The 23,498-nt window shown below is 42.2% G+C and overlaps 1 protein-coding gene across 3 annotated transcripts in view; it reads right to left on the bottom strand.

The window, feature by feature from the left end:
* helz2a (helicase with zinc finger 2a) overlaps positions 1-23,498 on the bottom strand; it is a 117,453-nt gene that overhangs the window by 35,719 nt on the left and 58,236 nt on the right. For all 3 annotated transcript variants that reach the window (XM_041205198.1, XM_041205197.1, XM_041205196.1), the window contains 3 exons: positions 22,118-22,907; positions 10,204-10,279; positions 3,974-7,535 (listed from right to left, as the gene is read on the bottom strand). In XM_041205198.1, coding sequence (XP_041061132.1) covers positions 3,974-7,535; positions 10,204-10,279; positions 22,118-22,907 — 4,428 coding nt within the window. The remainder of the gene's footprint in view (positions 1-3,973; positions 7,536-10,203; positions 10,280-22,117; positions 22,908-23,498) is intronic.

Below are 23,498 nucleotides of genomic sequence, written 5' to 3'. Positions count from 1 at the left end.
AGTCTGATGAAGAGAATTTCATTACCTCTATATTTTCTCTTCTAAGTGAGAAGAGAGTTCTAATAACAACAAAATTAGGCAAGCTGATAGGTAGGAATTCATTATATCTACTAAACCTGCAGCATTGCTTTAGGATTCAAATCAACAAAATCAACTTTTAAACAGGGAATGGTGCATGAGCATGCAGCCCCATCACAGCGGGGGCAGGGCCGTAAAATGGGGTGAGTCATTCAAAAGTCCATTGATTTCGGCAGGACCAAAAAATCCCACTAGCATAAAATTCTGTCTGTTATATGCTGGAAGTTGGACTCTCACAGTCCTAGACTATGATTTCTGCCATTATTGATGTTGATGTTGCCATTAAAAGTAGCAGGCATTAGAACTGAATTCTGCCACTGGCTGCTTGGCACTGCACTGAGATATCAATGACTGCAATAGAAAACACAATAGGAACATCTTATGAATGTTCACTGTAACACAATTAGGGATTAGCTCTCTGGGATTCTACTAGGGATTACATTATCGCTGTATGATACATTAGCAACCAATAAGAGAATAAATGCAACCACAATACCTTGCTGTACTTCAACAGTTAATGCTTGACCTTTAACTCCTCAAAGTACCTGCAGTCCTCCAATTTTGTCCTCTTGTGCATCCCCAACTTTAATCATTCTATCATTGATAACGAGTCTTCAGCTGCCTAGGCCTCAAGCTCTGGCATTTCCTCCCTAGATCTTTCCTCCTCTCTCCTCCTATAAGATGTTCCTTAAAGCCTCTCTCTTTGACTAAACTTTGATCACCTGTCTTAATATCTCATGTTGCTGGGTGTAAAATTTTGTTGTTAACCCTTCTGCGAAACACCTTGGGATGTTTAATAACATCAAAGGCACTATATAAATGTAAATTGATGTCGTTGACCAAATCAGTGGCTCTCAAGAGGACTTTTCCAGCAAGGCCATGAAACAGCAGTACAAAATATTATGCTAACCTCAGTGACATATCAAGTCACACGATTTCCTAAGTGGGAGGTAAACCTATAGAAAATATAGAGGTCCAATACCAAATCTAGCTTAGGACATTCCTTATATAGATGTGGGGTCTGTGGGTTCAATTGTATAATCAGCACTCCATTGGAATCCCAAGAGGCTTGCAAAAATAACCTGCAGACAACCACCATATCTATCACTTCAAAGTAACCAAAATGGCTTGCATCACTTCAAGTTGACCATATTCATTTCATGCACTATTACACAAATAAACACTGAGCACTTCACAACTGTACATCTTGAAATCATTCTTTTTAATGGGTTCATCAGACGAACCAGAACACTAGAGCTCCTAACCTCCTGCACTTTGTTCTCCTCCTCATATACAGTGGTTTGTTGCTCACAGTCAAACAATTCAATAATAAGCCCTTTGCCCTTTAATTTTGCAGCAGAAGCACATAAGAATAATTCTGCTAACTCTTTCTATTCTAATTTTTCAAAAGCCTTGAGCAGTTCAAACATTGAGTGCTCTAAGTGTCCACTAAAGTATTCTCCTAGCTCACCCATGTGTCTTATTGTAGTTGCGCTGGGTTCTGAGTTGATGGCCAAGTCTCATGAGCCACAATTGCAATGAAGAACTAATATCCCAAAAGTAAAACATCCATATCTGTGAAATTTAGGACATGCCAAACCATGTTAGGATACAGAAATTGTGAGCGCTCCCCAGGAAGTAAACATTTGTATACAAGATTTTCATACAGTGAAGTCATACCTTTTGAAGTACCATTCAAATATAAAGGTACAAGGTGGTACAGTGATACAATAGGCCAGGTTTTCCTGTTCTGACCTGGGGCAAACCTGCATTGGGCTGGTGGAAAAAGGTGAGTGGGTCCTGCAATCGGAAATCCCCCCCATTCCAATCACCAGCAATTTTTAGAAGGACGTGTCAGAAGTCCACATGCAACACTCCCAACCTTGTCCGCACCATTGCGGGAGTGGACATTTTAGACAACCCTTAATTTTGCTGGAGTCAGGCCAGCTTCTGAAGGCAATGTGGATCACACCAGCTCAGTGGTGCCATGAACCATGGGGGATTTGGGGTTGGGAGCCTTTTGACAGATAATATGGTGGGAGGAGAGGGAAGTGCAGTGGAGGCAGACAGCATGCCAGCCCCCTGGAAACAATGTTGGCATGGAGCTGACATGCATCACACTGACTCACCCCGCAGCCATAAAATGCTGAGGGGTGGACTAACAAGGGCTGAGTGGGATGCACGACACTCATTGGAAGTCCCACCAGATTGGCCAGCAGCTTCATCAGTCCCAGAAGTGCCAGGAAACCATCAGAGGGTACCATCAGGACTGCAGAAGAAGAAGATCAAGGCCCATGGATCCCCAAAGCAGCTAAGTCCTGTGTCTTGGGCCAGGGGGGTTTGGTCAGGTTAGGGAGAGGGACAGTGGGGGAGGAGGTGGGTTTAAGGGAGGGAGCAGGTAGGAAAGAAGGGGAGGTTCAACCTAAGGAGATCCACCCCACAGTCAGCAAAGTGCAACCACCAAAAAGCAACCTTCACCCTTCCTTCCCACCCTTTAAACAGGTAAAATATCGGGCTGCTCACTCCCACCCAGCTTCCAACGCCAAATGTTTTATGGCGAGGACAGTATATTATCCGGGTCAATTGGCTTGATAACAAGCCTAATTGGCCCTTGATTATTCATTTAAATATGGTGGGTGGGCTCCCAATCCCGCCCCCCACCTTTCCACACCCAACAAGGTCATGTAAAATTCAGCCCAGTCATTCAAAAGAATCTCATTACGCATGCTTGGCTAAGCTACAAACTCCATTAATGGATTCAGCTCAGCAAGGGTTGTTGATACAGCGGTCAAGGGGACTGAGAGTTTGTTTATTCTGACAGTTTTATGATAGAATTATGCTTTTTTGAAGTAGTTTTGAAGACTGTTGTTTATCTTGACTGTTATGAGGTTCTAATAGGATTATGTTTCTTTTTTGTGCAGTTTTTGAATGAGTTTATCTTGACTTTATCTGTTTTATGAGATCTCAAAGACTTCCCAACGTTATGATAGGACTGAAAAGTTCTGTGCATAGTGTATATAAGGTGACTGGGTATGGGAGTATGAGGGGGCATGGGGTTTGAGGGGGGCATGGGCTTGTGAATGGAGTAGTGGGACTGAGGGTTAGAGGGCTTCACATTTATCTACTGAACTGGGCTGGTCCCAGCGAACAGAGGTGGGCTTTCAATGCCACACATCTCAGCAACCGTCCCGCTTTATTTCCACCTCAGTCCTGTTTCGGGAGATGGTGGCCCCAACCCTGCGGGGTGAAAATAGAGTGATCATGCACAGCCACTCCAGAGGCAGGATCACGATGTTGGGAAACGGCAGGACTCCTGATTTCCATCACAAAGGGAAAATCCAGCCCAATGTGCCTGCTGTGCGAGACAAAGTTGAAAAGTAGAGAGGCAGATGCCATTGTTGTTTAGGTAGTCATAAACAAGCAAATAACAAAATATACCACTATTAATGATAACAAAAGTCAAAAGCAAAAAACAAAAGATCAGTATGGAAATTCATTATAAAAAGCTTCAATCTAAAAATACTGGAATGTATGAAGCAGAAACTTTAAATTCATTGTGTCAAATACCCGTCTGTGTTATAAAATACTGCTGTTAATTGGGTGCTGAGATTATGGACTAGCTAGATAAGAGTAAAGACATGGCTCCAGATCACAAACTCCAAATCAAGCACACATGTAAACCCTTCAAAAATATTACTTGTGTAAAAGCTGACCCTTAACATTTTCCTAAAAAGTTGGATTCAAAAATTCACCGTTTACAGAGGTATATATGATAACTTCGTAACTTTTGAAGCCAAATCCTAGTGGGTTAGGAATCCAAACTTTTCAGTCTTACAAGCTACTACAAAATTGGACACAAAACCTTTAATTATAGTTGTCCAGCTATAGTACTTACATATCAGGAAGTAGTTTGGGAATTATCTCCACAGCAAACATTGTATCCTTCTGGAATATCTCATTTGGGATAGTGTCCATGGACATTTTGTGCACAGAAAAGTTTGTCTTGAGGTTGGTTTCTCTATCGGATTTTGGACCATCATTTTGAAACTCTTCAGTCACAGCATGTGCCACCCAGATGTAACTATCAGGGTCAATATTCAGCTCTGAGGAATTTTTTGATATGTGAAGGGCCTTAAAACTTTCATAAAGAGGCTCATCATTTTTGGTCAGATTGTTTTCTACTTTCTGTTTTAAGCCTCTACACCGGATACACAGATAGCAATTGGTCAGGACACTTTCAATGTGCCAATTTTTACAAAATTCTTTGGGAATAGAAAATGAGCCATACAGCTTCCTGCCTCGTGTTTCATCCTTCGTCCAAGTTATCTTAACATCATAGATGACTATAACTTCATTCTCACATACAGCAGTCGATGCAGATTCCATTGCACACAGTGGTCCCCAGGTAATTTGGTATTCCTTTGCATCATTATAGACCTTTCGGGGTGACCTTGAAGCGTACGCTGAGAAGCATGTAATGGGATTTTCTGCATGTTCAATGCAAATCTCAAACATTGGAGTTATACTCAACAACTGCACAGCTGGCACCAAGAAACCATTCTTTATATCTGTGGTCAGCTGCAACTGCAATGCATCACCATTTTTAACCTCCAGGGAAACATGTACATAATGTGAAACTGAAGAATGTTGGCATTTGCTTACTTCTATCTTTCCAAAGTACCCTTGCTTGCCACTAGATTTAGCACCTTGGCTCTCCTCTAGGAGCAGGGCAGCCACCTTGGGAAATTCTTCTGATTTGACTGCTTTCACAAATTGCTGCCAAGTATTTGCACTAATGGTATAGACATGTGAGTTGCAGAATGGCTCAGGTGGAAGAATAGAATTTCTTGGTGTTTGCAAGCAGTAGATTCTTTTCCTCCAAATTAATTTCATTGATTTTTTCTTCTGATCATATGCAGGTTGATCCACCAACTGCAGAGTTCTGTAATTTATATGGTGGAACTCAGATAGGGTGTCATTGTTCAAAGGGAACATAACCTTGAAGTACCTGGTTTGTGGTTCAACATCAACAGCGAATGCCAGCTTTTGGATCACTTGACTTCTAAGCTGTGTTGCCAAGTGAAGGTTCTGAGCTTTTTTTTCATAACTTGAGGCCTTCCTATTCTTTCCGTTGAAATAAGTACATAATTTTACAATTTCCTGTTTGCTGTATGGAAGGTGTTCCTTGCATAGGACTGTGACGAGGAGACGCTGGATAATAATGTCCAGGTATCGGCGAATGGGTGAAGTGGCCCAGGTATAGGATTCAAGTTGCAGAGAGTAATGCCCTTGCTTCGACCCAGGTGTTGAGTTAGAACAAACAAAGAATGATTTGTGCATAAGTTTTCTCAGTTCTAATGTTACTGGTGCAAGACTTGGGTGTATATCATCTGTTGTAATGAAATCTGTCAACTTATGAATGTCATTATCCTTGGCTGCTATTATCAGGCTGTTCCACAAAGATGACAAGATCTGGAATCCCTCACAAGTTGGAGTTTGAAAATTTGGCATGATGCCAATGTGATGAGAGAGATGAATGGAAAGGCAAATCAAATTTCTATGCTTACTTTCTAGATTGGCCATGTCCTGATGTGCAGGAGAACCCTGGCATCTCAATGGTGTCACACTCATTGTTTCATTCTTATTAGTCAAGAATTCAGCAACAAAGCTATTCATCATTATCATGAGTTCTTCAATCATCTGATGGGATTGCCTGTTTCCTGGGTGCCTGTTTTCATCAGGCTGTTCATAATAGCAATCATCTTGAAGTCGACATTTTCTGTGAATTCTGGAAAAGTGAAAAGCTACAGCAATTGAATCTTCCAAAGTGCCAAATCTCAATTCACTTCCGCTAAAATTCTTGATGATATCCTCTGCTTCATCATAGGAAAGTCTTCTGTCTGACTTAATAACAGAAAGTGAAAAGTTTGCTTTAACCACTTTGTCTGTATGCTTTTGTACTACAACAAACAGAGAGATGACATTGCATTCTTTTCCTGGCAGCAGGCTGCAAATTTCTTGACTGAGTTTTGGCGGTAGCATGTGAATTGGCTCTCTGTCAGGTGGATAATAAGTAACTCCACGCTTCCGTGCTTCATCATCTAAGGAACTTCCCTTTGGCACAAAGCTCGTTACATCTGTGATGTGAACCCCTATTTCATAATTTTCATCCAACTCTCTCACACTAATAGCATCATCAAGATCTTTGGAATTCAAGGGATCCACGGTGAACGTGAAATACTTCCGGCAGTCCCTTCGATTTCCACCCAAAGTTTTCCTAGATTTCTGGCTGTGTTCTGCTATCTCTTTGATAACTTCTTTTGGATAGCTGTCATGAACATGATACTCCAAGTTCAGTATTTCCATTCCTTGATCCATTGTTACTGCTGCAGGGAGTACTTTTGTTACAATTCCCAATGGAAGGTAAAAACAGCTACGCCAGCATAGTAGTTCAACAACAAAGAAATAATTCCTCTTTATTTCTTCGGTAAGACATATAGTTCTTGTTGTCACAAATTTTTCTTTTTTACGTTTGCGAATGGGGATTTTGTTGCGAGATTTTTTATCTGCTGGCGGCGTGTAGATTTTTGTAACACAATTGTTGACAGGAACCATTACATGCGAATCATATTCATCAACTGTGCAGACAAAGATTCTTGGCAAATCACCTGCCTTCAGCACTCCAACAACCTTTCCACATATACCAGAATTATCACCTAGGCCTGAGCTCGGGGGCAGAATTTCAACTAAAACTTGGTCACCAGGGAATGATTGTCCACAGTTAACTCGACCTTCTATCTTAATGTGTACAGACTGAGGTTCATCCAGGGTGATGGCATAGCCTTTGTAAAATTTTTCCATGACTATCTCACATCGTTTGTACTTTGTAGGCTGAGTTAATAGCAATGTCTTCAGGACATATATAGGATAATCCGTGTACTGCGCATTTTTCTTCTTCTGCAAGGGCTGGGTGGGTATTGCTAGAACTTCATTATTCTTATTCTCTGATTCTGTTTCCTCGCCTTCAAAAATGTCAATCAATCCTTCCTCCGTCACTGTTAATGTCACATTCTTGCTCTCATCTAAAAGTTCTTGTAGTATTGGATCAACATCTTTGTCTGAATAATAGGAATCATTATCACTTTCATCTTCCTCTTTGGAAGTCCAGGTCTCCGTGTCAACAATGGCCTGTTTAATCTGTTGCATTGTGAGTTCCTCTGGGTAAATGCCTCGATTGTCAATAGACTCCTGAATATACTTCTTCCAAATTTTGCTGCATTTTCCAACAGAGCAAAGAGCCACCGCGTCGCCAACAACTATCACAAGAGATTGGGCACGTGTCATGGCTGTGTTCAAAACCCTAGATTGATTGAAAAACTCCAAACCAGCACTCTTTGAAGAAATGCTGCTTTTACAAGTATGCACCGTAGAAATGATAATCACTCTGAATTGCTTTCCTAGTGAGAGAAAGAACAAAAAAGGTTACCCCATGTGAAGCTATCATTCCTGTAAATGTAAGTAATCAAAATATTCAAATACTTATTTTCTAAAGCAGTGACGCCTTCTGCTATTGGCAGTGTATTGACACACACTGCTATTAAGTATCTTTGTAAGACTCAGAAAGATGTCAGAAATTTCACCCAAAGGCCTCTGTCAAGAATCAAGTTACAGCGAGCCTCCTCAAAAAGAGGTGATGAGGGGTCTCGCCAGCTCTCCAGCTGATGGCCGAGACCCACATTACCTCCATAAGATTCTGCCCATTCTCTCAGGAGAAAAATAATTTTTCAGATTTAAAAAAAATCCTGCCTCTCTTTTATCTCTCCCCCTTAACCCATCTACATTTTGCAATGTTTATTTTGCTCCCTGTATATGGGTAGATGGTGTCTTAGTGGCAATGTTGCTGGACAAGTACTCCAGAGGGCCTTCCTAATGCTCTGGGGGCATAGGTTGCACCATGGCAGTTGGTGGAATTTGAATTCAGTTAATAAATCTGGCATATAAAGCTGGTTTCAATAACAGTGACCATGGCTTCAATTTTTCAGATGGCAGGGTCCTGCCATCCAAAGATTTGTCTCCGAGCCATTTCACGCTCGAATGAGCATTAGCTGACTGCAGCCAGGACTTCTGTCCGTCACTCGAGAGGAAGTCCCGCCTTAGAGGGCTGTCAACCAATCCAATTGGCTGGTAGCTCTCCAGTCCCTGCAGCAACAAGAGCTGCAATGGACTGAAGAGGAAGTGCGCCAACATGCCTGAGTCTAAGCCCTGGGACCAAAGACCCAGGTAAGTTTCAAGGGTCCCAGGGCGGGGAGGGCAAGGAAGGCTTGGGGAGGGGCACAGAGCAGGTAATCGTGATGTGGGGGGAGAGTTCAGAGGGGGGTGGGAGGTCCAACGGTCACTGGACCTTAAGGGTGGGGGGCCTGCAGTCGGAAGGGGGCTTCTGATGGAGCTGCCCCCCCATGTCTCACCTTCCTGCCTGAGACCCAAGCCTGTTCTTTTTTGGGCTTCCCCCACGCCAAGTAAATCCTCCCATCAGCCTAAAAATTGAGGCTGGGCCGGAAACGGCCCTTAAGTGGCCAATTAATTGGCCACATAAGGGCCGTAATTGGGGCAAGAGCAGTTTCCCCATCTGAAGCCTTGTCCGTCCCAGCGGGCAATCGCTGATAGGTCAGGGCGGGCGGGAATCCTGTTCCTTCAATTTCATGCTTCCCCCACCTAAAAACCCGCCGGCAGGGGGAGCATGAAATTCAGGCCCATAAAATTATCTTCAGTTGTCACAAAAACCTATCTGGTTCACTAATAACCTTTAGGGAAGGAAATCTCCCAGCCTTACCTGGCCTGGCATACATGTGACTCCAGACCTAGAGCAATGCGGTTGAGTCTTAACTGCCCTCTGAAGATGCCTAGTAAGCTATTCAGTTCAAGAGCAATTAGGGATGGGCAACAAACGCTGGCCTTGCCAGCGACACCCACATCCTGTGAAAGAATTTTTAAAAATTAAGTATGATTTATATTTCCTGTATTTACTTACTTGTTTAGACTCTGCATGGTTCAGTGAGGATACTTGGATCTAATTGGCTGAAGAGCTTCACTGTTACATGCCCTATCCACAGACCCCATATAGAGGTTGCTACGGTGAAACACATATCAGATTGCTGGAGGCCTCTGCTGACATGCCCACAAAAGTCTCTAAGCAACTGTATATAAAGGAAATGGCCAAAGCTGTTCCTTTGCCGCTGAGAGCAAAATCTGGGTCATGTAGGTTCTGCACATATATCGCCACAATGTTCTGCTTCCTTTTGTTTCCATGGCTAACATCTGTAATGTTCTGCTGCAGAATCTCACAACTGACCATTTTTCCTGATTAATAAATGTATAAGTTTTGGAAATTTAAAATACTTTTTTTGATATACTTTCACAGGATGTGGGCATCACTGGCTAGGCCAGCACTTATTGTCCATCCCTAATTACCCTTGGGAAGGTGGTGGTGACCACCTTCTTGAACCACTACAGTCCCTGTGGTGTAGGTACACCCACAGTGCTTTAGGAAGGGAATTCTAGGATTTTGATCCAGGGATAGTGTAGGAATAGTGATATAGTTCCAGGTCAGAATGGTTTGTGTGGCTTGGAGGGGAATTTGTAGGTGGTGGTGTTCCCATACACCTGATGCCATTATTCTTCTAAATGGTAGAGGTCACACGTTTGGAAAGTGCTGTTGGAGAATATTTTAAATGTAGAATTCTAACTAGTGTAGAATTTGGCTCCAACCCCTGAATTTCTAGTGACTGATATCATACCTTGTGATTAATTTTTACCTTAAAGTATCGTCAAAAGGGGATTTCTTAAATGTGAGTGTTTTACTTACATGCATTCTGAATCGCAAATGAACTTAAAAAGGGACAAAAATACTGCGTGCGTGCATACTCACAGATTTCTATAATTGTTAAAATAGCTTACAACTCATTTCAGAACAACACTGTTTTTCTTTCCCTGTTGGTAAAACAGCCTCACAGTATAAGTGGTGTGGTTTCTCAACAGGAGGTGGTTTCTCAACCCTCAAATGCAGTACCTATATGAAAAATGAATTTAAAGCTCTTTTATAGTTCAACAAGCTACACATGCACCTACCTTGAATATTGAAAACATTCTCTACAGTTACTGATGAGTGTCCATATTTCCTGAGTTCGTGCCTCAAGCACTGAACCTGGATAAAATAAGTTTACACGTGATTATTAAACTAAATGCACAAATTAATGAAATTTTATTTTTTGGCTGAAAGAAAGTTGAAGTCCTTATGAAATGAAAATTTGAATTTGCAGAATGAAGGGTACAACTTCACCTTCTCAATTACTACTGGCGAGTTCCCAATTTCAGGCAATCTATGTATATGTTGTGAAACTAAGGTCATGTCTACTTGGAGGGGGGGAAACAGAGCAGCAACTCACTGCTCACTATTGATCTTTTAGATACAACTAGGGGCGATTTTACAGATAGTTTCCTGGCCCCGTCAATCAACACATCAAGATAGAGACAAGTAAGGAGGGAGTCCCAATTATCTTTGTTAAACTAAGCCTGTATTTTACGTCACATAACCCAACAGTTTCTCGAATGACTTCACCTACCCTATACCAAAAGCCAGATTTTAGTCACCTTGTACAATAAACTTCCTGACATCAGTTCTAAATTTATCCTCTACCAGTTTGAAACTGTGCCCTGAATGATACATTGCAATGCAATATTTGTTTGCTCATTAGTCTGTCTGACTTAGATTAACAGGCTTTGATGGTTTGAATTCATCTGCCTGTATTATAAGTCTCTGTATATTGTGAGGGATAGCAGTTGGACCAAAAATAAACATTCCTCACAACATATAACATATAATCTCTCAATCAATTTTATATGAACTGCAACAATTTGAATGTAGTCACTAGCATTTTAAATAATAAAGGATTGATTGCCATAGTGTGTGAATCTTTAAGTATTCTCAAATATAGGACAGAATTATCCGTGCCCGCTGGCATCGGGTACGTTTGGCAGCATGAGCGGACAATATGGCAAGAAGGCCAAAAATCGGTTTCATGATGTTGTGAAACCAGTTTGCGATCATCCGCTCAGCCCGTCAACGGCGGGCCGTGTTTCCTGCTGTCAGATATCGGGAACCTCTTTGTAATAAACCTTCATATCATTATAAGGCCAGCCCGCTGGAATCACCTCCACGCGCTGGATCACCCAAGCATGTTGGCATGATTGCATGCCAATGTGTTTCACAACTGTACATAAGCAACATGCACCTTCGCTCGGGACTTTGAGAGTTGTTTGCCTACCTTGCTTCAGGCAGCACTTGCGGTCATCAGTGCCAGGCTTCCCAGGCAGCTGCACATCACTTTTAGGAGGACTCACGGGCAGGTCTCTACTTATGAGACCAGCTGTAAGGCGGGGGTGGCTTTTCAACAGCTGTAGGGCAAGAGCTCACTTGGGGAAGGAGGTAAAGTGATCTCAGGCAAAGAAAGAGGCTTCAGGGCTAGAGTATTACCTGGGAATGGGGGTATCCCAGGGTGTGTGTGTGGGGACATATGTTGATCTGTGCAAGTGGCCTCAAGAGGGTGAGGGCTGAGGAGGCAGTCTCCACAGGAGACGAGGCCAAATAGAGATGTGAGGTTGCTTGTGAGAGGGTGAGTGGCAATGACCCTTGAGCTCGCAGTGAGTGAGATGCCAGCGGACGTGTGGTGGGATTATGAGTGTATGAGTTTAGATTAATGAGATGGTTGCCTTACCCTGACTGCATAGATGAGGTCATTCATCATCTTTCTGCACTGGATGAATGATCTCTTCTGTGCAGCATTGGTACTGACCACCTCTGTCACCTCCTCCCAAGCGGAGTGGTCACACTGATGGGCCTCCTGCGGCCAGAGTTGGGGTAGTGGATATTGCGGCAGACTCCAACGGTGTCTAGAAGGTGTCCCGGGGTGCATCACTGAATTGAGAGACTGCACTCTTCTTGGCTTTTGGGCCATGTCTTCACTGCTGCCCTCCTGGTCTGGAAGCACTGAGAGGTGCGTGCATGGCTGCACTTTAAATACGGCGCCTAGCATGATGAAGCAGCGAGGTGATGGCATAGTGGGTGAATGAGAACCCGCCTGCTATTGAAACGGCATGTTTCCCAGCAATGCATGATTGACGAGGGAGGATTAGGACGATATGGTGTGCAAAGTCACCACTATGGCCGGTAGGAAAAATGGTCTTTTTTCCGCCCACTACCTCACTTAGCGCAAATCTGGAACGATTCCACCCATACAAAATCTCAGCACTGGAAAGACAAATTGCAATGGCTTGACGTACCAGACAGGTTTCTATATGAAACAGATAACTTTATTACAGAGAGCACTTCAGAAACTGTATGCTTGAACCAGGTCCTCCACTAGAAAACTATGCTCCCCAGATTACCTGCACTTAGGGTTCATTTGTCAGAGTCTACAAGAACAATCACGTGACCCCTGATAGGCAGCAAGAAAAGGCTATACCTTCAATCACTACATTTCCTCTCCCTTTAGTTTTTTTACATTTCCTATTTACAAAGAACATTTTAATCCACAACATATGCACATATACAAGTCAGGTTATTAAAGATTAAGTCTTATTCAGTTAGAGCAGTGTAACTCTACCACTTGAGGTTCTTCCACTGAATCAACATGATCAGGAGCTGCAGCATCAGGTACATCATTATAAAGTGGCAGTTCAGGGTTAGGCAACCCTACACAGGCATTGGGTATGTCTATTCTAGGTTGATCTGTCACCTTAGGGATTAATGGTTCGATGTTAATCACAAGCAGAATAGTTGGTTGTTGGAATGTCTCTCTACTCCTAAGATGATCCACATGTTTTCGAACAATTTGATCTTCCACTTCCATCTGGAAGGACAAGGGACCAGTTTCTGAGACAATTGTATCAGGAACCCAACGAGGCCCAGTTCCAAAATTCCGTACAAAACCTGTATCTCCTACAGTAAATCTTCAAGCTTTGCTATATCGTGATTCAATTTTTGATTACTCTGATTCTTCACTACCTTCCCCACTAAGTTCGGAAACACCAGATTTAACCTTGTACATAGGCAACATTTCAACAATAATCATACAGTGTTGAACCCGTAGTTGAATGAGGCATACAATAATTGAGAAGAAAACAGGAAAGTCAAGTTTTTAGAGTACCTTTGGATAACCTCTTCATTCCAGACTTGAAAGTTTGAACAGCTCTTTCAATTAAGCCATTTGATGGGTAATTAAAGGATGATATTAAAACAGCACTGAAACAGTGCAGTTTTAATATGTTTGATTCCATTTAAACTCATGAATCTCTGAAATTCTGTAGTAGTAAAGCCTGTTCTGTTATCCAAAACAATGACTTCCAGTAGGCCATATATATTAAAATATTGTGCATCTTTTCAATAGTTGTACCCGATGTCGATGATCTAACTACATACACATCCACCCATTTAGAATGTGCATCTACAATCAATAAAAACATGGTACCTAAGAATGGTCCTACATAATCAATATGTAGTCTAACCCATGGTCGACCAGGCCACTCCCACAGATGCAGTGGAGCTGAATCAGGCAAGCTCTGTTGTTTCTGGCACTGGATACAGAGCTTGACCATGCTTTCAATGTCACTGTCAATGCCTGCCCACCAGACATAGCTTCGCACAAGCATTTTCATCTTCAATATGCCTGAATACGCACTGTGAAGCTCTGTCATGAGTGGTTTTCTTCCTGGCGAAGGGACGACAACTCTCGATCCCCACAACAAGATTCCACCTTGACAACTTAACTCTGTTTTTTGGGCATTGAATAGTCTCATCTCTTCAGACACTGGTGAATTCAACCACCTTTGCATTACAAGGTCTTGGACTTTCAACAAAATTAGATCTCTGTTCATCCAATTTCTTATTTGCTTTGCACACATAGGTGAAGCGTCCAAGAAATTCAGTACAATCACAAGTTCTTGTGGTAGTGGAGCATATACAATGCTATCTGGTAACAGTAGATGCCTACATGCATCCACATTCATAACATTCAAGCCAGGATGGTGCATGAAGGTATACTCATACGCAGATAATATCAAAGCCCAACATTGAATTCTTGCTGAGGCTATTGGCGGAATGGCTTTATTCTCACTGAATAAATCCATTAATGATTTATGGTCTGACACTATGAAATGTCATCCATACAGATACTGGTGGAATTTCTTCACTCCAAATACCACCGATAAACTTTCCTTTTCAAGTTGAAAATAACCCTTCTCGGCTGGAGAGAGGGTTCTGGAGATATAGCCAATTGGCTTTTCGGGACCATCTTCCATCCTGAGTGATAACACAGCTCCCACACCATAAGGAGATGCATCACAGGTTAATATTCATTATTTTGATAGTTGCAATGTACTAGCAGATATGATGGCTGTAAAGCTTCTTAACTTTCACAAAGGCTTCTTCTTACTGTGAATTCCATGACCAACGATGGTGCTTTTTTAACAACTAGTTAACAACTAGTGTTAACACTGTTGACAAGTTTGGCAAGAAGTGGCTATAATAATTGATCATGTCCCAAAAAATCTTTGTGTTCAGTTATACTGGTTGGAGAGGGCACCTCTCTGATGGCGCTAACTTTCTCTTCTACCGGACGCAACCCCATGGCATCCACTCGGTGATCCAGGTAAGAAACTTCTGGCACTTGGAATGTACATTTCTCTTTCTTTAATCATACACCAGCTTCTAAGAATCTAGGTGATCAGAACATCACCTAGGTATACTACCACTCAGGGAACTCCTTGCAAAAGATTCTCCATTGGAAAGATTGCACATACAGATGATACTCCAAAGGGTAGGTGCATATATTGTTACAGACCCTTGTGCGTGGTGATGGTTACATACTCTCTGCCTGGATGAGTGCAGCTTCCACAACACTCAAGAAGTTTGACACCAGCCAGGACAAAGCAGCCCACTTGATTGGCACCACATCCACAAACATTCACTCCCTCCACCCACCAATGCACAGTAGCAGCAGTGTGTACCATCTGCAAGGTGCACTGCAGGAACTCAACAAGGCTCCTTCGACAGCACCTTCCAACCCATGACCACTACCATCTAGAAGGACAAGGGCAGCAGACACATGGGAACACCATCACCTGGAAGTTCCCCTCCAAGTCGGTCACAATCTTAACTTGGAAATATATCACTGTTCCTTAATTGTTGCTGGGTCAAAACCCTAGAACTCCCTTCCTAACAGCACTGTGGGTGTACCTACACAACATGGACAGCAGCAGTTCAAGAAGGCAGCACCACTTCACAAGGGCAACTAGGGATGTGCAATAAATGCTGGCCAGCCAGCAAAGCCCACATGCCATAAATATTTTTTTAAAAAGACGTGCTATCCAGCTCTAACTGTTGATATGCATGGCTTATGTCCAGTTTGGTATAGGATTTGCCTCTAGCTCGCTTTGCATACAAGTCGCCTATCCTCAGGATAGGATATTTATCTAGTATAGCTGCCTTGTTCACAGTCAATTTATCATCCCCATAAATGCATGTAGTTTGATCAGATTTCACCACTGGGACTATGGGCCCTGCACATTCCGAAAATTGAACTGGTTGGATGATGTCTGGCTTTTCTAACCAGTACAATTCTGCATCCACCTTCTCTTTTAGGGCATAAGGCACAGGTCGGGCCTTAAAGAAATGGGGCATCACCTGAGAATCTATATATCTTTTTGCTTGCAAGCCTTTTAATTTTCCTAATTTGCCATGAAAAACATTGTCATATTTCCTTAGCAGTTCAGGAACTCCTCCTGTTCTCGAATGAAATATTTCAGACCAGTTGAGCTTAATTTTTTGTTACCAGTCTCGGCCCAGAAGACCAGGTCCTTCACCTGTCACTATGATCACTGGAAGCTGGACTGTCTGTTGCCTATAGGACACAGGTACTGTGGCGGTGCCCTTTACCGGTGTGGATTCTCCAGTGTATGTTTTCAATTGAGCCGTGGTTCGCTCCAGATTCAGTGGCTGGGTACCTTCATTTAGGTATTTAAATGTGTGCTCTCCCACCACTGTGTTTGAGGGTCCCATATCTAAATCTATTATTAGTGGCTTCCCATTCACTTGAATTGTGACGGTTATACGTTCAGTTTTTACTGCTTTGACATTGGACTGGGAATAGATATCTATATCGGTAGCTTCAGGTTCTGTTATATTATTCAGTTCAATCACTTTGGTCTGCTGCTTTATGGGCTGTTTCCATTTCATCCTGCATTGCTTTATTACATGACCTTTTTCATGGCAGAAATGGCATTCTGCCTCCTTGAATCTGCAGGTGTCCGGTACGTGGTTAGCCCCACATCTATAACAGCTTAACTTCAGAGTCACTGCTGAAATGCTTCCACTGGGCCTTTTCTTTTGTCAAGCAGCAGAGACTGTGGTTCACTTCACTGCTGTGACTCTGGTTTTCGTGTCACGCCTGGTGGTAGGTTCCTGCCCCGCCTGAAGCAAGGTGCCATTTGCACATTCTGTAAAGCCTGCAAATCTCTCACAGCACTTACCATGGCTAGCGTTATCTCCATGGCCGCGCTTCAAATCGATGTTGACTTCTGTGAGTAAACAGCACTGAATGGTGTCATCATGAACCCCGCAAACTAATCAGCCCCATACCATATCGTTGAGTGTGTCTCCGAAGTCGGAGTGCTCACTCAACTACTTCAACTTTGCACGCTCCCAGGGCCCTTACTCTGGAGTTAAACTGAAACCTCTGCATTATTACGGATGGCTCCGGCTGAAAATGCGTCTTCACGAGGTATACTAATTCGTTAAAAGATTAGAATTAGGCACATTCAGGGCCATCAGATTGTGGATGAGATTGTATGTCTTGCTACCGCATACACGCAAAAGGATTGCTTTCTGCTTTTCCTCCACGATAATTTTATTCGACACAAGATAAAAACCAAGGCGCTCTACATACTGGCTCCAGTCTTCCATAGATGCATCATAAGGGTCAATTCTGCCAAAGAGTGGATGACTGATGGGTATACTTTTCTTTTTTTTCTTAAGATCTGATGAACTCACATTCACAAGGCAAGGTGCAGCGTCAGCGCTATTTTACCCTCGTCACCAAATGTAATGAGTTGACATACCAAAAATAACTGTTTCTACTTGAAACAGATAACTTTATTACAGAGAGCTTTTCAGAAGCTACATGCTGGAACCAGGTCCTCCACTAGGAAAGCCATGCACACCCTCCAGATTACACGTGCTTAGGGCTCATTCATCTGAGTCTACAAGAACAATCATGTGAGCCCTGATAGGTAATAGAAAATGGCTTTACCTTCAATCACTACACAAATTTTCCTACACTCTCCCTTCAGAGATCTTGAAATAATGCAAAAGAGCCAAAACTTAGTGGTATTAATTTTTGTGATTTCTTCCTGACCCTTTACGGCAGAGAATGACATTCCCCAGAGAGCAAGGGACATCTTGTCTGCCTTCCTTCCATCCTTGAAGCTGTACCAAGTAATTGTCAAACTTGACCTTGAGGTCTGAGCTACGTGCCTCAACAACCTCCCTTGCTACACTATTTCAAAGACTGACTACACATATATTTACATTTCTCAGCGTTATAATCAGTTACCTTTCAATACACTGTCAGATTGATTCAGTGGTCAGTACTTCGGCTTCAATACCAGAAAGTTATTGTTCAAGACCAGCGATCAGATTTCAAGCATCTTAAAATACAGACTCATCAGGGTGTGTAGGATTATCACTAACTGCACATGTCACACAACTGTCTCATCCAGAGAGGCTCAACATTGGAGCAGGTAGAGGAAATAGAGGCTATCCCATAGTCAAGAGCAAAGCAAGAATACTGTCCCTCAGTCAGATAAAATTCCTGATGAAATACATTTGCAGTTATTCAGCAAGCTCTGGGTGGGTACAATATCCACTGAGTACTTAGCAGTACTTGCACCTTCAGCACTTCAGTACCTTTAAATTCTCCCCCAGCTGCAGAAAAAGAGTGGCTATTTAATATCTCCGGGAACCTCTTGAAATTAAAATAGCCCTCTCCCTCCTTGTACTGTGTCATCAAATGTTCCTGCAACTGCTTTGACCACATCTACTGCTGTGGTGGCTTCCAGCTCCTTCTGACATATGTACTATCATCCGAGAAACAGGGATTGGACAGCCCAGATGTGTGCTGCTCAGAATACTGCAGCCTCATCCATGCTGGCTTCAACTATGCCTCTGCTATAGGGATGCCTTTCAGTATATCTTCGATATGTGTGGAAGTAAACATCTGGGCAGCAATGAAAGTAGAGAACATAGCAACAAAACAGGAATGGTCCATTCAGCCCCTTGGACCTGCTCTGCTATTCAATTATATCATGGCTAAATTGCACCCCACTTCCATTTCCTTGCCTTGCTTCATATTCTTTGATACACTTAGCTAACAAAAGTCTATACATGTGAGTCTTGAAAACGCTAATCGTCCCAGCATCCACAGCCTTTTGGGGGTGAGAGTTCCAAATTTTTACTACTCTTTGTGAAACGTACATTCAGATTTTGGTCCTGAATAGCCTAGTTCTAATTTCAAGATTTTGTTCTCTTGTTCTCGAGTCCCCCGTCAGAATAAATAGTTGCTCTTTGTCTACCCTATAAAATGCTTATAATATTTTAATCTCACTTAAACTTAACTGAAGGGAATATAAGCCAGGTTAATGCAACCTTCCCTCATAATTTAATCCTCTAAGACCCGGTATCGTTCTGGTAAATCTGCTCTCCAATATATCGATTCGGAGGATCGCTGCCCAATATTAGTCCACCAAGAGATGCGGATGGAGTAAGCCATTCCAACAATTGTTGTCCATCCATAGGTATGTTTGAGGAAGTTGTAATGATCAGACATCTCCAGAAGGTGCAGTCATATGAACATACAAAATAGGAGCAGAAGTAGGCCATTCAGCCGCTCGAGCCAACTCCACCATTCAATAAGATCCTGACTGATCTGTTTGTGTTTCGAGTTCCACCTTCCCAGCTACCCCTGATAATCTTTGATTGCCTTGCCTAACAAGAATCTATTTACCTCCCTCAACCTTAAAAATATTCAATGACCCCGCCTCCACCGCATTCTGAGGCAGAGAGTTCCAAAGTCACAAAATACTCTGAGAGAAAAAAACTCTCCTCATCACTGTCCCTTAAGGGCAACCCCTAATTTTAAAACAGGGTTCCCAAGTTCTGGACTCACCCACAAGAGGAAAAATCCATGTGGAACTTGAAACACAAACAAATCAGCCAGGATCTTATTAAATGGCAGAGCAGGCTTGAATGGCCTACCTCTGCTCCTATTTCAAATGTTCATTATGTTCATATATTCATATGATTGCATCTTCTCAAGATGTCCGATCTTTACAACTTCCTCAAATGCACTGATAGATGGACAACAAATGTTGGAATGGCCTGTGACATCCGCGCCCCTTGATGGATCAATATTGGGCAGCACACCTCAGAAATGATGTATTGGGCTTGGAGGTAGTGGAGAGCAGATTTACCAGAATGATACTGGGCCTTAGGGGGTAAAATTATAAGAGGAAGCTGCATTAACCTGGCTTATATTCCCTTCAGTTAAGTTTAATCAAAGTGTTTAAAATGTTGTAAGGATTTTGTAGGATGAATAGAGAGCAACTATTTCTTCTGATGGAGACTTCACCTTGTCAATACCATTCAGGATCTTATATACTTCAATCAAGTCACCTCACTCTTCCACACTGCAGTGGAAACAAGCCCAGCCTGTCCAACCTATCCTCATAAGACAACCCGCTCATCCCAGGTATCAATCTAGTAAACCTCCTCTGAACAGCCTCCAATGCATTTACAGCTGTCCTTAAATAAGGAGACCAAAACTGCACACAGTATTCAAGACGTGGTCTCACCAAATGCCCTGTAAAGCTGAAGTATAAAATTCTTACTTTTATGTTCAATTCCTCTTGTAATAAAGGATAGCATTCCATTAGCCTTCTCGGTAACTTGCTTTACCTGCATATTAATTTTTTGTGATAGAGGTTAGTGGAAAACCACATGGGGTTGTGAAAGGGGAAGGGCAGATCTGTGTGGTCTCCCAGGATTATTCTTTGTTTTGGGCAGCCAAATGGGAGACTTGACGTGCTTCAGTATTTAAAATATTAGTTTGCAGAGCTCTGCACAAGAAATACACACCTTTTATGAGGTCTCTTCTGCAAGCTTATGACCCCACACTACAGGTTAAGGCACTTGGAGCAAGGAAAAATTGAATCTGTTTAATCTCAGAACTATTTTCAAATGGCTCAGCAGATTTGTGTCTCACGCATGTGTGATTCACACCCCACCCCCTTTCCTTTACTAACTGGAAATGGGGATGGGACTTCTGCTTCCAGGTCCTGCCCACAATTTTTTAAAAGGTCTCCAGAGTCTTTCATGACTCTTGTGAATTCCAGCCCCTCACATGCAAATTTCCTCTTCTCCTCTGGTGTGTTTCCAATTCCAGCTCTAATAGGCCAGCACTTCACTCCACTATGAAAACTGCAAACTAATGGTCAGGTGGGTGCTAACACCACATCGCCCATCTAACACCCAATAGATCAGGGCACTAAAAGGCAAGAGGGAGCCATCCCTCAAACATATCCATCACTTTGCTGAGCAGGAAAAATATATTCTACATAGAAAATAAAATAAAATGAAACCATTCCTGGTAATAACCAACTATAGTACAAAAACTGAGTTAAAAGACTTGGCAATTTCCTCACTGAAGGATAATCTTTTCATGTGACTCAAAGGGCGTTACAATAAGAGGACTGTTTTGCAATGTAAATCAAAACTAAATGAACTGAAACTTAGGCTTTCAGCAAACAAAGAGCTGCACAAATTGATTGTCGTCATCCTAAGGAAACAACACAGGCACATTTGGAATAGCTCTGAACTTGACACAGTTAGACTTGGGGCCTGAAATTGCTGCATCAGACAACAACAAAGAAACGTTTACACAACATGAACACATGAAAACTGATAAAGATCTAGCTCTGGCCTTTATTTCTGCCTTGGACAGTAGGCCCTCTCTGAATTGCTTTCTGCTAAACTACAACAGATAGAACATTTGCATATTTGTCAAGATCCTGGGTTCTTGGGATTCTTGGGTTCTGTGAGAATTTAGGAAAAGCATTTTTACATACAGCGTTTAAAGGGGCCATGTAGTCTGGCGAAATAACCATAATTATGTGATGGTGCTTGTGTTTGTATTAAGTTGGTTTTTCAAATGATAAAGAAATTGTTGTAGTTACGACTAAATCGCACACTGAATTCACACTGGCTTTATGTTTCTAGGTCTTGGGAGTCTCTTCTCCTTTGGTTCAAAGTGAACTGTCTCACCTTAGTAGGTGCGGAACTGGCACTAATTTGCACAAAATTGGGAATCAGGCCATAGGGTCCTCTGTGGTTGGGCACTGAAAAAACAGAGGATGCCCACTTCTCAGTGTAGGGCTCAGAAACATTTGGGGATACATTAATCATTACTTCAGTCTGTCAACAATTTATGCTATACTTCATCCAAGAGTATTTATTGTCACTCTAGTAAAAGTGAAGAGAAGTTCAATTCCAGCATTAACTCCCTTCCTTTGATGCTTGCAAAATTCAGCTTCAATCATTTATGCTAGTGAAACATTTTTACCATTATTACTTGAGTTCACTTGCTCAGAATCATTTTGTATAATGCTGTGCAACATTTCCCTAGCCAGGAACATTGGCTCAGATTTTGTGGTCAGTGGAGAATGAACAGCACCTGCCATTCATCTCTCTGACAGTAATCCTCAAGTAAGTTGGTTCTGTTCAAAATTCTTGGCCCCACAAAGGCATAATTGCAGCCATAGGCTATTCCTAGCTATTTCAGGAACTTAATTCTATTCTTAAAACTCTCCTTTCAAAGCAACCTTATTCCTTTTCAAGTAGTTCAATGGCTTCAGTATATACTCTAAGCTGTATTACCTGAAACGCTTCAGAAGACACAACACATATTGAGCTTGGATCCAGTGTTCCCCACTCCATGGGCCAGTTATTTAGGACAGATACCACCTTTTCAACAACTTGGAAAATTTCGATCTGATTATACCAGGATAACTTGGAAGAGTTGAAACTGCTGCTCCCTTGAACATGGCAAAACATTAGAGGGTAGAACTGAGGATGACGGAGGATGTTTCCACTTGCTTGAATGGCATCGGCCTTTCCCACATAAAAATGCTTTGATACAAAGTCAATGATCTGTTTCACTGATCTATAGTTTTCAGTGAAGATTAGGCGACTTTTAATTGCCTTGTCATGTCGTTTCTTCTGATAATATTGGAACAGGCGATTGAGCAAGGTGTAGTCTGCCATCTCACTGCTTTCAATGGAGAAAAGCTTAGGTGTTACTTGCATGTGATCTCCTGCAAGGACAATTCGTGTTTTATTGCTGGCTAGGGCCAGTGGAATCAGTGCATCACATTCCAACATCTGAGCTGCTTCATCAATCAGGATATGTGTGAAAAAGCCAGGGGGCAATTTGAGTTCAGAAAACAATTTTGCCTCCATGCAAGTGGTGATCACTATGCGGTATGATTCCAAGGTACTTATGTCAGGTGCAATAAATGAATTGTTGTAAATTAAACAGTATTGTTTTGTGATGACATCAGTATGAATGGGGTTTTGCTTCACATATTTCATTCGCAGGGGTCTTCCTTCATGATGTCCAGAACAGACATGGTGATGAAAATAGTCCTTGACATATAAGTCTGCAGCACTGAAATGACAAGGCAAACAACAACAAGCTCAAAAATTAGATCTAAACAACTTATTTGGGATATTAAAATGGTTTTAAAAGTTTTCATATCCACTTCACAATGGGATGTACTGATGTAAATACAGTGAGAACAGCTGCTATGATTTATGTTGGTATAAGGATCTGAAAAACAATTGAAGCACATGGTTTCATACTCCGCGGTTAAAGTTGTATTTCCATTTAATAATTAGCTGTGAACACCGGTTTAAAATTACTAGAGTTTTATGAAATGGATAATCAATTCCAGCCCTTTATGCTCAACAAGTTCTCAACTGTTTGTGATATGACATTGAGTGGCTTTTCCCTCAGCCCATTCTACAAATAAATGTTATTGCTCCACATGAATTCCCATTATTTTACCCAATAGGAACACAGAGACTCAAAATATGTCAGCTGACAACAGTTTAAAATTACATTGGGCCAGATTTTGTGGAGCCCGCTGGACTGGGCGAAATGTGGGCAGGCATGGAGAATTGTGTAGAAGGCTGCGCGTCAAGCTCCAGGCGGCGGGAAAGCTGTGAGCGATTAAGTCTTTAGCAGGAAGGTAATAAA

The sequence above is a fragment of the Carcharodon carcharias genome, chromosome 14, assembly GCF_017639515.1.
Source record: "Carcharodon carcharias isolate sCarCar2 chromosome 14, sCarCar2.pri, whole genome shotgun sequence".
Classification (NCBI taxonomy): Eukaryota; Metazoa; Chordata; class Chondrichthyes; order Lamniformes; family Lamnidae; genus Carcharodon; species Carcharodon carcharias.
Note: the sequence above shows the minus strand (reverse complement) of the source record. Positions and strands in the feature narration are given on the sequence as shown.